Here is a 14,224-nt window from a genome sequence, read left to right as displayed (position 1 = left end):
GAACCCAAGTCTGACTGGGCGGGGGCGGAGCAGATGCTGAGTGTGGGTGGGGGCTGATGTGGTGACGGCGACCCTGGGGGGGTTGAGATCCTGCCTGAGGTGGGTGTGTAGCTGATGTGACGAGCAGAGGAGTAAGATGTGAAAAATAGACGGGCGGGGGCTAAACCGCAGCTGGGGGGGGGTGAGGCTGGCTCCATCCTCCAGGACTGAGGGTCCGGACTCTCGGATCAGGTTCAGTTTTAAAGTCGTCATCGTCCAGATCAGGGGGGGGGGGACAAAATAAAGCAGGGAAGTAAAGTCCCGGGCAGAACTCAATATTTACTGACCCTAACAGCCAAAGCTTGATGTTACAAAGATGAGAAATGAAATTAGAAATAAAAGACATCAGTGGTTTTCTTTCCCTATTTAAACAAATAAATAAAGTACTTCTCAGGAAATCTTTGTCAAAGCCAACAACAAAAGAACCAAAAATAATGTCATTCAACAAAACTCCAACATTTGACTCTGAACATTCCAGGCCTTGCAGTGGGAAAAGTGCCTCAGACACAGAAATATTCCAGCTGTTTGCTGCACATTGGTCTAAGCCAGATTCCTGCCATCTTTTCTTAGCTGCAGCTTCACCAAAGTCTGGGGTCAGACTGTGAGATTTTAGCAGGAATGTCCTCAAAGCCTGTCGGCCATCTTTCTTTCGGTCATTTCTTTGTGAAGTACCGGGTGCCATGTCGCCGACCCCTGCTGAACTACGATTGGGATGTCGTGACAGGGCGTCCACATTCTGCCAGAACGATACTTTATCTCATAATCATCATGGCCCATTTAAGAGCCAAGAACTCCAGCTTCATAGAGCTGCAGTTCTGCATGTTACGCTCTGTAGCTTTTAGCCCCCTACTGGCATGGCAATGGCCGCACACTGCCACCCTGCTCCTGGGACAAAACTGCACCAAGGCCATTGTGGCTGGCATCTACTTCCAGAATAAAGGGTAGTGTGAAGTCAGCACAGGCCAAAACTGGCGCTGACGTCAATTTCTGCTCACAGCACCAAGATTCCTGTGGCAGTATGGTTTCCCCTTGGATGCCTCCAGTAGAAGACTTAAAATGAAGAGCACAGGACTCTCCGACAGGAAACCAAGACTGTGCTTTTAAGAAAATAGACACCCTTTATTACAAATAGTATTAAAATTCCTATTCTGAAAGACACCCAAAAGAGTTAACCAAACCACAAGGGCCATCATGCCCAGCCCACACAGTCAGCTGCACCCAGCCGTGCGCTCTGTTGCGGCACAACAGGCTCAATGCCACGCCCCTTGCGTACAGTGGCAGTAACCGACGCCAGTCCAGGGTGGTGGGACACTGGGCTCTGGTTGTGCCCGGGGCCACAGAAGGCCGGAAGGGGGAACCCGCTCCGATAGCTCTCGATCCGGCTTCATCACGCCGCTCCCCAGTGCGTGGATGGACGGCACTCGCTGAAACGGTGTACAGAGCACACACGATCCCCGGAAATCCCGGCCGTGGCACCGCTCCTGGACAACGGTGCACCAAGGGGTCAGCGGGTTGGATAGAGCAGAAATGCAAACAAACGATGGGAAACAAAAGAAACAGCGGCACCTGCCCCCCAGCTCAGGAGGACTCTCCACAGGAGTCGCATGAGCGGCCAAACACTGCCTGCGATCCAGCTATGGTTATGGTTATGGTTATGGTTATGGCCCCACACACAGCCAAAGGCTGTTGTAAACTTAGTTCATAAATGTTAAATGAGCTGTGATGGTAGCATGCTGCTGCTGTTCTGCTGCTGCTGTTCTGCTGCTACTTCTGCTCCAATAAAACATGTCAGTTGACATGGACAGAGTGACTCTATGGGGGGGGGGCGGGGGGGTCTCGCGCGGGGAGTAATTCAGGGTAGAACCGCCACTGCTATCGACCATAAATGTAGCTGGATTTCTGTCCTCCTGTCCGATAGGGGGCAGAAACGCGCGGCCCAACGCAGAATGCAAGCGCGCGCAAACTGCCGTAGGACATTTCCGGTGGGTAGTAGGCGGGGCGCCTGTAAAGCGAGGTCCGGGGACGGTAAACAACCGTTCGTGGTGGAGTTTGTGAAAGTCTGAACCGAACATGGAGCGCGCCGCGGGAGCGCGCACTAAGCTGCAGCCGTAACGGAAAAGCGGGAACAGGTCAGAGGAGTCATACCCGACCGAGCGCGAGCCCAGGTCAGAAGGGAGCCCGCAGGGTTCTGATGGAGCTTCACGATCAGCCTGATCGATGAGGCTGATGACGTCAGCCGAAGCCCCTGAATCAAAAACCAAAACATTTTCCTCGTTTCTCTGAAAGCAGCTCAGAACCACAGCGACCAGAGAGGCGTGACGTCATCAGGAAGCAGGGGTTCAAACGTGGGTTCTTAGGCCCCACATGCTGCAGTGTCGTCAGTGACATCATCACATACGTCATCAGGGCTGGAATGGTTCCCTGTCGAGACGGATCCGATTCCTAGTCCATATCTAGTCAATGCAGAATTCAGTCGCCGTTTTAACGCCGCCGCCAGTGATTGGTCCGAGTTGGTCTGAGTCATCGTTTCTATAGCAACCACACTGACCAACCAGGAGTGAGCTTGTTGAAAGGCCACACCCACTTGAAAGCAGGTTACAGAAATCAGTCAAACTTGGGGTTAGGGTCAGCAGGCTCCACCCACTTTCATTGAGGCGTCTGATTGGTCAGTTTATACCTTGAACTACAGAAATGAAATGAAAAATGAGGATTATCAGGAAGAGGTTCTAAAGAATCAGATCCAGAGCGGTTCCTCTGACCCATAGAACGACTGAGGAACAGCCGTTTGTAGATGTCTACGGGATTTTCCTGTTTGGAACGCTAGGGGGCGGGGCCACTCGGTCCAGTTCCCACATGCAGTCACTGGTTTATTCCCGTTTTTTCCTCTGGAAATGCCTGTATACTGCCACCTGCTGGAACAGACGCTACATGACATCAGGTTCTGAGGGGATGGAAGGAACAACCGAAAACGATCAAACACACCTGAAAGGCCTTGATGCGCTTCCCTCTGACCTGAAAAGGGGGAGTGGTCATTGGGCTGTGTGACAGGGGCGGGGCTTACCCCGTGGACGTATCCTGATTTACAGTGGGGTCCTGTTGTGTCTTTAGGGCGGTTCTGGCTCGGTCCGGTTTTGTCTGAGGGGGACCAGCCATGGCGGGACGAGGGCGGGGCCGTAGGCCTTTCGGCACGGACTCGAGCATCAGCAGGGGAGAAGGTCTCCCCCCAGGACTTCAGCAGCCCACGCCTGTGTTTCCTGTAAGCCCCGCCCACACCAGGAAAACCCCTCATTTATATTTAAGTGTTATTCTTTTTGGTTGAATGAAATCCCTCTGTTGTTGTTTTCATTGTTTGTTAAAGCTGTTCATGTCATTCTGAACCTTGTGGGTTATTATGGGATGTCACTGACGTCTACGTTAGGCAGACATTTATCGTCTCGACGTGAACCGTAACAAACAACAGATGCAGGAAAGAGGAGCTCTGACATTTTTCTGCTCTGACACCAACAGTTGGGGTAATGCGCTGATTTTGAAGCACTGAATTCTGGGATTTGAAGTTGGTGGATTTGGTGTCCAGGTGATGGAGCAGAAGCCCCTCCCCCTGGCAGGTGGAGAAGAAGCAGAGTATCTATTGGCCCTGAAGCAGGATTTTAGAGGAGTGATGAAGAATCTGCCATTCTTCATCAAGCCAGCAGCAGCACAGCGAGGTCACACACGTGCACACACACACGCGCGCACACACACACGCAGTCTTATTTTGAAAGTCCTGCTTTCTTCCTGTGCAGATGTTCAGCGCTACTCGGACAAATATCACAGCAGCGAGCAGACGAACAGCCTCACGGACTGGAACCTGGGTGAGACGCCGTTACCACGGTAACATCCAATGAAAACGCCATCAGAACCTTCATGTCTGCACGTCTCTGGATTTCAGACTGGAGACGATTCCCCAGAGAGCTGCAGGTCCACATCAGGAGGAGAGTCAGAGAAGGCGAGTAATCCCATTACTCAGTACTCTGGGTACCTTACTGACTCGTCTGAACAGTATTCATCAGCAGTAATCAGATTACTCAGGGGGGTGAGCATCAGCTGCTGTCTCCCTCAGGTCTGGCCTTCAGCACCATGGATAGTTCTGTGCCAGTCCAGAAGAAGAAGAAGAAGAAGGAGGAAGAGGAGGTGCTGCTCAAACTGGAGGTGAAGGGTTTCTATAGAACCTCTGATGATGATGATGATGATGATGATGATGGCTTTAATGGAAGTGTCTGCAGACCCTGGAGAAGAAGGAGGAGCATGAGCAGAGCTCAGAGGAGGAGGAGGGAGGGGTGAAGAAGAAGCCGGAGGAGGAGGAGGGAGCAGAGGCAGAGGAGGAGTATGATGAGGAAGAACTGGAGGAGGTACGTGGTCAGCAGGCCTGGGTCAGAACCACGGAGGCTCTGCAGGTCTAACTGGACCCTCTGTGCAGGAAACCGACTACATCATGTCGTACTTCGACAACGGCGAGGAATTCGGCGGCGACAGCGACGACAACATGGACGAGGCCATTTACTGAGCAGCTGCTGCACGTGCACGCCACGTGCACGCGTGTGACTGAAGAGGCAGTCCAACCTGGTGTCACCTGCTGCTCCAATAAACAGACGGTCACGTGACCTCGTGTGTCGACCTGCAGCCAACAGTCTGACGTTTGATCCTTTCGGGCCGTACCATACTTCACCACCAGGGGGGGCCGACGTCCCACCTACTGTTGGCGCTGGAGCTTCTGCTTCCAGGAGGTGACGTCAGCCTGAAAGCTTCAGTTTAGTTTTTCATTTCAAACACAAAACCAACATGGTGGTTTAAAAGACATAAAATAATAGAGTGTTCTTGAAAAGGAGTGTTCCACCCCCCCCTTTTCACAAAACCTGATGGTGTACGTATTTAATACACGCATTACTATTTACAGATGGTACAAAACGTTCACGGTACTATTCTGCATGGAGACTGTGCTAAAGTGACAGTTTTTGTTTAATCCTTTCTGGCCTCATCCAGATCTATTAGTGACTTCTTGTAGGTTTTTTTGAATACATGTAAACTTTTGGTTGTAAACCTTCATCCAATCTGTTCCATAAATCCACAATTAGATAAACACATTTTCTTTTTGTTGTGTGAATGGATTACTTTAGTGTCAGTTGTTTTCTCGTCTCTGTCTGAACATTTGCTGAAAGCTTCAGGGCTGCGTCTGGATGGACTTTCAAGTGTGGTTGTACTCAAAGCTACGGTGGCCCTGAAGGTCAAACCCCTCAACACTAAAGCATGTCAAAGCTCAACATGACATGTTAGAAATCAAAGCTAAAGACCAGAAACTAAAACCCAGAACATGGAGGCTCTGATATTCCAGACAAACGGGTTCCTGGCTGAGTCACAGCTCTGCTCACGGCACGACGAAATAAACGAGACGAAATAAACGAGGATTTTAGTGACCAAACTTCATCCATTTTTAGTTTCAAGTTTGTCTTAGATTTACTGCAGTCAGAATTTGATGCTTTATTTCATAAACGTCTGAAGAGGGTAGTGAAGATTCCCCACAGTGACGTGCACGGGCCTCCGCCTCAGAACATCTGGTTCTGTGTGGGCAGAACTGTTCATGAAGGTGAGCAGTGGTGACCTTTGCCCTGCTGATCCTGCAGATCCACGTCTGGAAAAGGGCCTAAAGCTCCGCCCCCTTGTGAGCCCCATGCTGTTCTCAGCCAATCAGGGCCTCCTGAGCCGCTCAGTGTTGAGCTCAGCTGTAACATGAAATGCCTGGATGTGCAGGACATGAGGCGCACACCCAGAACAGAACCACCTTTGCTCCACTTTCCCAGAACCCCCTGCTGGAGTCAGCTAATCCCAAACTGGACCGAGCGACCCGGTCCGTTCTGCTGCTGAACCCTAGACCGGCTCCTGTGGGCGACTTTAAGTGTCACCATGTTTGCATGACCCAGATAACCAAAATCCAGTCATTTGACTTCATAGCTGCTCATGTAACTGCCCCCCCCCCCCCCCCCCCCCCCCAGCATGTGTGGGGTCGTACAGTTGAGAGGTGGGTACCTGATGGACGCCTGAGGGGGTGGAGCTAAGAATCAGAACGCTTCAGTGTTTCTGCCAAGGACAAACTAAAAATGACCAGAACATCTTTCTAAGAAGAGGAAACCTGAACCCAGACTGGAGTCCAGAGGGTCGGGCCGGGCCGGCCCAGAACTTCCTGCTCAGTCCCCGATCCTGGAGCTCCGTCTGCAGCAGACAGGATCCTACCATCGGTCCAGGAGCAACAGCAGCTTTCAAAGCGTCTCATGTTTCATCTGATTTCTGCTCCAAGAACTCTCCATCTGAGTCTGAGGCAGAACTGTTGTCCTTTAAATAAAGCTTTGATTCCATGAACTTGGTTTATTCTCAGCTGCTGCAGACATCGGTCAGTCTGGAGCTGTGATGCACTTTATGCACCAGCATGTCTGTGGAAAACAGCCAAGGCACAGAGGAGAGGAGAGGAAATCCTCAAAGCAAACGGATTCATGGAGGCCATGCCGCCCGCCTCTGCACAGCCACAGAGCAAAGCCCGTGATCCGGTCAGACCAGACATCCCGTTTCTGAGCTCCAGGATTGGATCCTGATCTGAAATGAGATGTTCCAGATGAGATAGGCTTTATTTACCCCAGGATGGGGACAGTCTGTTGTCTCGGCAGCACAGGAGACAGTCGAATAGCGAAGTTGACCCTGAAAATCAGGATTCAGATTTGGTGATCCAGTCCGTATTAAATTCCGCTGTCAGGTATTTCAAAGGTTGGATTGAATCCTGGATCAGGTTGAGGCGGATCCTGTGTTGGTTTCTGTGCATTTAGCAAACCCGATCTGAAATGTCATTCTCAGTGTTTACTCTTCCAAAAACAGACTCAATATTCTCACTAAATTCATTTTCCCAAAAGTGTTGAGTCACCGGCCTGGACCCCCATCTGCAGTGACATCACTGACCTGTGGAGTTCATGTGGATCCACCTCCAGCAGCAGCTTCAGCTGTCCACGGGGTTCAGGAGTGTTTCTTCCAGAAGGTCATTGGTGAGGTCACACACTCATGCCGGTGGAGAAGGAAGGCCTGACTCTTCGTGGACCTTTGGTCACTGGTGCTCAGTCATGGTGGGGGAGGAAGGGGGGGGGGGGGTGCAGCTGCTGGGCCATGGAAACCCGTTCCATGAAGCTCTCTGCGTTCTGGACTTGGACTGATCTGAAGGTCACATGACGTCTGGAGCTCTGCAGCAACTGACTGCAGAAAGTCTGTGACCCCTTTGACCTTCAGCATCCTCTGACCCCTCCCCATCAGGTCACGGGGTCGACCACTGAGCTGCTGTTGCTCCCAAACTCTTCCATGTTGTTCTGAGGACGACTTTGGACATTTGATGCACAGGGGGCGTCCTGTGACAGTTCCACGCTGGAATTCACTGAGAGCGGAACATTCTGTCACAAATGTTTGTGTCTGCATGTCTGATCGTAGACACCTGTGGCAGGTAAAGGGATTAGGACACCTGATTCTGATCACCTGGACGGGGAGCCAGTCTAGTGTGTGAAACCATTTTGGGTTCCGCCCAATGAATGGGAAAAGTGTCTGAAGACTAAATGCAGCGAAACACTTTGATTCCATTTGTTGAATGTTTATTCCAAGAAGCTGAAACAGAAAAGACAAAGTTGCAGCACATTCATTCTTCAACTGCTGATCATCAAACAGATCAATTACTTCTTCTTTGATAATGGTTCATAGAAAAGAGGAAAACCTGTTTGAATGTTTCCACATTTGTATTAGATCTGAAATGAATAGATTCTCACACTCAAACTCTGAATCCACGTCTCAGACGTTCCTCTGAGGATTTGTGGATCATTTCAGGGTTTGTTGAAAAATGCAAACAGCAGTTTGAACTGACCCTTGGGGGGGGGGGGGGGGGGGTGCTTGGACATCACTTCCAGCAATCCTCTCAGAGCCCCACCCACCGGTTTTAACTGCACCCTTTGGTACACACACCCTTCACCCCTCACAATATACACTCCTACACACACACAAGGAAGGTGGGACCTCTGACCATCTGTCCCCTACCCCATCCCTGGAGGGGGCACCAGGGCCTGGCAAGACGGGGGCCGGGGATCACATCACACCTGAGCCTGGGGGTGTCCGTGTCCCTGTGGTGGGGGTGCTCTCCGGGGGCGGGACCTCGTGGCGGGGGGGCTGTTCCACTGGTTGGGCTGGCGCCTGCACTCTCTGTCCCCCCCCCCATGCCTCTCCGCTCTCTGGGGGCCCCGTGGGGGTCCTGCTGGCCCTGGCCTGGGTGGCGGATGAGAGCGCCCGGATTTGAACCTTCTCATTGTGAGGCCAAGGTGCTAACCACTGCTCCACCGCGCACCCCGTCCCGCGTACGCCATGCAGTGAAAGAGAATGGGGGGGGCCAAACGGCTTTATTCCAGAATACAAAAATACAAAAACCTTATTTACAGACTGGAACGTCCTGCTGTCTCACTTATACAAGTCAATAAAACACCGAAAAGTTTGTATCACATGTGAAACATGCAGAGAAATAAAAAACAAACTGCTGAGTCACAGAAGTGAAGGAAAAAACTGCTGAGTCATGAATAGAAGTGCAGGAAATCTTCAAACAAAAGCGTGGAATGACGGACAGATTATCCTCAGGTTTAGACCCTCCCCCAAAAGGTCAGTGATGTCATGGTGGTGGGAGGATCCTAGGGCTGTTTCAAAAGACTGGAAGCTCCTGTGGGGGGGTCGGAAGGCTGTGGTTCACCTGCAGAAGAGCACAGTAACAGCGAAGGACTCACAAACGTTTCCTCGCTGTGTCGCTTTGACCTGAGTGGGGGGGCAGTCTCACCTTCAAATAGGAAGGGGGGGGCGGGTAGCAGACTTCAGGGGCTCTCATAAAGAGCCCGCTGTCTTGGTGGTCGTCCTCATCGCCGTCATAGTCGTGGAGCAGCGGCGTGTGCTGGAAGCTGCTGTAGCTCGGCGGGGACGACGGGAAGGACGTCCAGCTGCAGGTGGAGCCCACCTGGCTGCTGATGCTGCTGGTCCTGCTGAACGGGACGGTCCCGATCACCAGGGGCAGCTCCAGGCTCAGCTTCTCGCTCCCAGGAATGTGCAGGTAGATCTGGGGGGGGAGGGGTGTGGCCGGTCGGTCAAGAGGTCATGAAGGCTGGCGTCTTTTTTTTTTTTAAGCGCCCAGTCACAAAGAGGGGGGCTCCAGAGGCACTAAACAAAAAAACGATGAAGCCGAGCTTCAGCAGTCAGGAAAAAAGCCGACCGAGTGCTGAGACTTGCTGGTTCTCCTGAGACCTGGACCTGGTAGAGGTCTCCGGTTCATCGTTGGTGCTCATTCTGGGGTCTGTTTGGAGACAGTCCTGGGAGCGGATGGCTCCCCTTTGACCTCCCGGGACTCTACCCCCGTTCAGGCGCTGGTTCACATTCAGCAGGAATCACGTTGATTGCATCAATGATCGAAGAATGACGGGAAAGACTGAAGCTAAAGGTCCGGTGGGAACGGGTGAAGCGACCGAACTGAGCTCTCTGTCGCCATCTGCCTGACAGGCGGTGAACTTCAGTCTAGAAACCGTTCAGGCCTTTTCTGAGTGGAAGAACGTTCTCCTTCATCCAGGTGTCGTCCCACGTCAGCTTCTATGCTTTTGGGGCTCGTCAGCTGGAAAACCCCATGAGAATGAAACAAACCTGAAGGTCAGAGGCCTTCAGGTCACCGGCCTTCAGGTCAGCGGCCTTCAGGTCACCGGCCTTCAGGTCAGCGGCCTTCAGGTCACCGGCCTTCAGGTCAGCGGCCTTCAGGTCAGCGGCCTTCAGGTCAGCGGCCTTCAGGTCAGCGGCCTTCAGGTCAGAGGCCTTCAGGTCAGCGGCCTTCAGGTCAGAGGCCTTCAGGTCAGCGGCCTTCAGGTCAGAGGCCTTCAGGTCAGCGGCCTTCAGGTCAGAGGCCTTCAGGTCAGAGGCCTTCAGGTCAGCGGCCTTCAGGTCAGCGGCCTTCAGGTCACCGGCCTTCAGGTCAGCGGCCTTCAGGTCAGCGGCCTTCAGGTCAGAGGCCTTCAGGTCAGCGGCCTTCAGGTCAGAGGCCTTCAGGTCAGCGGCCTTCAGGTCAGCGACAGCGCCGGGTCGTCCGTTCTCGGGTCGGACAGAGGAAAGCGTTCCGGACAAACGCTGACCACGGCGTTTCCCCATGGGGGATTTTTCATCCCTCATCACCTGCTGTGTTGTTAGCCCCCCACCCAACCCCCCTCTGATGTGTCTGAGGACATCACCTGAGACTCACCATGAGTGCATAATCCACCTTGATGATGTCACAGCCGTGCAGCGTGGGCTGGAGTTTGGGGACCCTGATGCTCCTCCCCTGCCACATGTCACCCATGCCGGAGATGATGGGGTTCCCTCGAACCGCGGACAGCTTTTGGCGCCACTCCTGAGTGGGAAAACAGCAGATGTCAGGGCCCAGTTCAACCACGACGGCTCTACTCTGCGGTTCCGCAGAACCGACCTTGGTGCAGCTGTTGGCGGCGTAGGAGTGTTTGCAGATGATGGCGGCCTTCGGGACAACAATGCGAGAGCAGGTGTTCTCAAAGCTAGCATGAATCTGGATGCCCTCGCCCTCACAGTACCCCGTCCTGTCAATCTGAGCCCTGATGGACACCTGTCCGTCAGGTATGAACATGCAGGTAACCTTCTTCTGCGTGGAGGCAGCAGCCGGGCTCTACAGCAAAAGCAGAGACCAGGTTTTGGTCGCTCCTCCTCATTGGTGGATGTTTGAGTGTCAGAACTGGACAGGAAGTTCTGGGCTTCATACCAGCAGGTGGGTTTGATTGACATCCACTGGCTCCTGCACCTCAAACTCCTGCTCACAGTGCAATGCATGCTGGTTAGGCCGCTGCAGCTCCGCGAAAATGTGGTACCGTACCGAGCCAAACTTCCCCCTGTAGGACGACACCAGGCGCCTGAGGGGGGGTCCAGCAGAAAGACCCAGTCAGAGAAGGAGAAATGATGATGATGATGATGATGGCAGGGATGAACGGACTCACCCGGGAGGCGGGAGCTCAAAGCCGAACAGGAAGGAGAAGGTTTTTCCAGGGGGCAGCAGGAAGCAGTTCTCTGAGTCTGGGGGGGGGGGCAGACTGATCAATCACTCATCAAAATAGCCGCTCTGTGAATGTTACCTTTTTATTGGAATCGTTTTCTGGTGGTTCTGTTGTCCAAAAAGTGTTCTATGAATAAAGTTTGGTTTGAAGCTGATTGGCTGTGGCGACGCCGGGAGGGAACGCCAACAGGAAACAAGAAATAGAGATTGATGTGATGGGGGGGCCATGAACCAGCAAACATGAATCTATATTCATGTTTTTCAGCCTCTGATGATGTCATCATAGACGCGGTTATTTTAGCCCCGCCCCTCCATGACCTCCAGCTTTGTCTCTCCATCTGATTGGTTCTAAAAGCCCCCACAAAGCTGCATGAGTACAGGTGGGGGGTCAGAGGTGAAAATAGAGTTTTCATGTGTATGATCTTCCAAAGCAAACATGTGATGAGAACATACGTGTAAAAACGAGAGAGCCATGAAAGCCTGATCATGCAGAGGAATTTTGGGAAAATCTGTGAAGCCGCCGATCCACATCCAAGATGGAATCATGTCTGTTTAATCCAGATTATTCTGAAGTTATTGTTGAGATGAAAGGCAAAACTCCAGATTTGGTTAGGAACGTTCCTTTTCCAAATCAGAAAATTAGGATTAAATATTAGAAAATAAAGAGAAAAATGGATTAAAGATCCACTAACTGTGTTTTTTCTAACATGTTTGTGTTTTCTGATGATGGAGAACTAAAACTGTTCTATCCAAGAAGCCCTGATGTAGGAGCTACAGTGGGCGGGGTTTCAGCCTCCATGCCCCGCCCCTTTCTGATCATCCACTGTCAGACAAACAGATCCATGAATGTCTTTGTTTTCCTGGTCTGAGCTGGAATTGGATCAGAACCGGATAGCTGTGATATTTGAGCGTGTGAGGGGCTGAGGGAGTAAATAAAGGGATGATGGGAAGTGGGGGCAGGCTGACTCCATGCCAACAGTCGCCCAAAACTTAGAGGTGAATTTCTAATGAACTCCTGCCGCTCTGCAGAAACTATGCCCTAGAAACGGCGTCGTTATGACGACACAGCAGAACTGCTGCTAAGCTTCAGAACCAAAGGTTGGAGCAGAACCAGGTTTCTGAGGATTTGTAGACACAGGGTCAAAGGTCAGGAAGAACGTCAGGCCTTTTGTGTGCATGACGTCATTGCTGGGATGTTGATGTCCTCATTATTCTGCGTTTTGCGGCTCACCTGCACTAAGCTCCTCCTCCAGCCGCAGGTCCTCTTCACACCTCAGGTATTCCACCTCCTGCACGCGGCGCCGGTTCTTTCCCCCGCGGCGTTCCACGCGCGCGCAGCCGGCGGCCGTGACCCGGAGGCGCGCGAGCCGGCAGGGGGCGGCCGCCTCCAGCTGCACGAGCCCGGACACTTTGTCCCCGCTGCTGTAAAAGGGGCGGAGGGGGTTCGACAGCACCAACCGGAAGAGCCGCGGCTTGTTGGATGGAGTCAGAACCATGACCGAATCAGAACCGGAACAAGATGAATGCGAGTGCACGAGCGGGGATCTGCGGGTGTGTGGGGAGGAGACCCGCTTTATATCACCGGGGGGGGGGGGGGGGGGGGTCAACCCAGCTACAGTGAGCTGCACGTGCTCGCCGCGTGAACACAGCGGCCCGGAGGCTTGGGGGGGCTCTGTGATTGGCTAGTCTGAGTCCTTGACCAATGAGGATGCCGAGAGCGCGCGTGAAACGCCAATTATGGCGGTTCACGGGGAGGGGGGGGGGGGTCTGGAGTCTGACATTCCAGGAAGCGAAGTAAACAACAGCTGCCCCCCCCCCCCCCCCCCCCACAGGGACTCAGGTGTGGTCCTCAGAGGGGATCAAACCTTCTCCAGGAAAGCGGGGGGGAGGGGGGGCATTGCATTACATGTTACAGATACAAAAACAGCTGAGTGGTTCCGTTATTTGGTTCTGACCCAAGGTCAGGGTTCCACCATATGCTCGTGCACACCGGCGTGCACGAGCATGTTTACCTGCAGGAGGTGTCTTTGTCTGCAGGTTCTGCACAAATTCTGGTTCAGGTCATGAATGCAGATCCAGGATTTCTGACTCGGATCCATCAGCTGTCAGCGTTTTTCGATCAGAGATTTAACCACAAAGTCATCAAACATTGTCTGCCTCTGAAACAGAACCAGAACCAGAACACCCATCTGGAAAATCCGGTCTGGGTTTTCAGGATCCAGCTTCCTGTCTGCAGATGTTTCAGGGTGACCGCAGCTCTGCTGCCACCTTCTGGTCAAATATAGATTGACATTGGATCCATTGTGTAGTGGTTAGCACTCTTACTTGACAGCGAGAAGTTCCTGGTTCAAATCCCAACTTTCTGTGTGGAGTTTGCATGTTCTCCTGGTTCATGTGTGGGTTCTCCAGCTTCCTCCACAGTCCAGAAACCTTCTTCAGAGGTTCTCTGATGGTTCTGATCTGTCTCTGTAACATGGTTGTGTGTCTGTGTTCTCCGGAGAACCATCCAGGATGAATCTGTACAGGAATTAGCAGCTCTTATAGGACTTCAGAACCGCTTTTCTGCTCTTATAGTGCTACTGTTGGCAATACTTGAATCCCCCTCAAGGGTGGTGGGCGGGGCTAAAACTGACCACTGACCATTTTTTAGACATGCCGGCTTTATAGCTTTAAATGTTGAAAAACTGATATATAAACATGTTCTTTTTTAATAGGCAGCAATAAAGTAAAAAGCATATTCAACACTGAAGGGTTCCAGATCAGTCCTAAAGGCTTGATGATATTAAAGGACAGCAGTCTGATCCTGAAGGAACACACAGGAACACATTTCTCTGTTCTTCAGAGAAATGTGTTCCTGATCCTAGAAATATTGCTGAGATAAAAGAAAGTTCTAGAATCTGGACTTGTGGGAGAGTTTTTGGTCTTCAATGTGGTCCAGGTAGATTCTGTTGGTACCAAGTGGATCCCTGAAGGTCCAAGAACATCAGCCTCTGTTAGATCAAAGTTCAGGACAAGAACAGTAGAATCCAAGTCCTTCAATGTGAACCTGCTGGAAGTCTGGAGAAC

At 52.1% G+C, this 14,224-nt stretch overlaps 2 protein-coding genes across 10 annotated transcripts; one reads left to right on the top strand and one right to left on the bottom strand.

The window, feature by feature from the left end:
- The first annotated feature begins 1,993 nt into the window (after positions 1-1,993).
- Positions 1,994-5,159, top strand: polr3glb (RNA polymerase III subunit GL b). 9 transcript variants are annotated; one of them, XM_004085065.5, is made up of 8 exons: positions 1,994-2,168; positions 3,148-3,295; positions 3,614-3,743; positions 3,822-3,890; positions 3,968-4,024; positions 4,139-4,227; positions 4,302-4,427; positions 4,496-5,159. In XM_004085065.5, the coding sequence occupies exons 2-8, from the start codon at positions 3,191-3,193 to the stop codon at positions 4,580-4,582; spliced, it is 663 nt and encodes a 220-aa protein (XP_004085113.1). In that variant the 5' UTR covers positions 1,994-2,168; positions 3,148-3,190; the 3' UTR covers positions 4,583-5,159. The 9 variants fall into 9 exon arrangements, with proteins under 9 accessions (XP_004085113.1, XP_011491749.1, XP_011491750.1 ...); XM_011493447.4 differs by having other exon boundaries at positions 4,293-4,427; XM_011493448.4 differs by having other exon boundaries at positions 2,010-2,204; positions 4,293-4,427.
- Positions 5,160-8,464: 3,305 nt separating this feature from the next.
- Positions 8,465-12,811, bottom strand: LOC101163138 (thioredoxin-interacting protein). Its single transcript, XM_023963988.2, has 7 exons — positions 12,390-12,811; positions 11,103-11,178; positions 10,871-11,018; positions 10,565-10,777; positions 10,343-10,489; positions 8,909-9,181; positions 8,465-8,824 (listed from the first exon to the last, which is right to left on the bottom strand). Exons 1-7 carry the CDS (start codon positions 12,652-12,654, stop codon positions 8,777-8,779), a joined length of 1,170 nt encoding a protein of 389 aa, XP_023819756.1. The 5' UTR covers positions 12,655-12,811; the 3' UTR covers positions 8,465-8,776.
- Positions 12,812-14,224: the final 1,413 nt, after the last annotated feature.

This window comes from Oryzias latipes, chromosome 16 (assembly GCF_053564925.1).
Source record: "Oryzias latipes strain Hd-rR chromosome 16, Olatipes_Hd-rR_3.1".
NCBI classification, from domain to species: domain Eukaryota; kingdom Metazoa; phylum Chordata; class Actinopteri; order Beloniformes; family Adrianichthyidae; genus Oryzias; species Oryzias latipes.
Note: the sequence above shows the minus strand (reverse complement) of the source record. Positions and strands in the feature narration are given on the sequence as shown.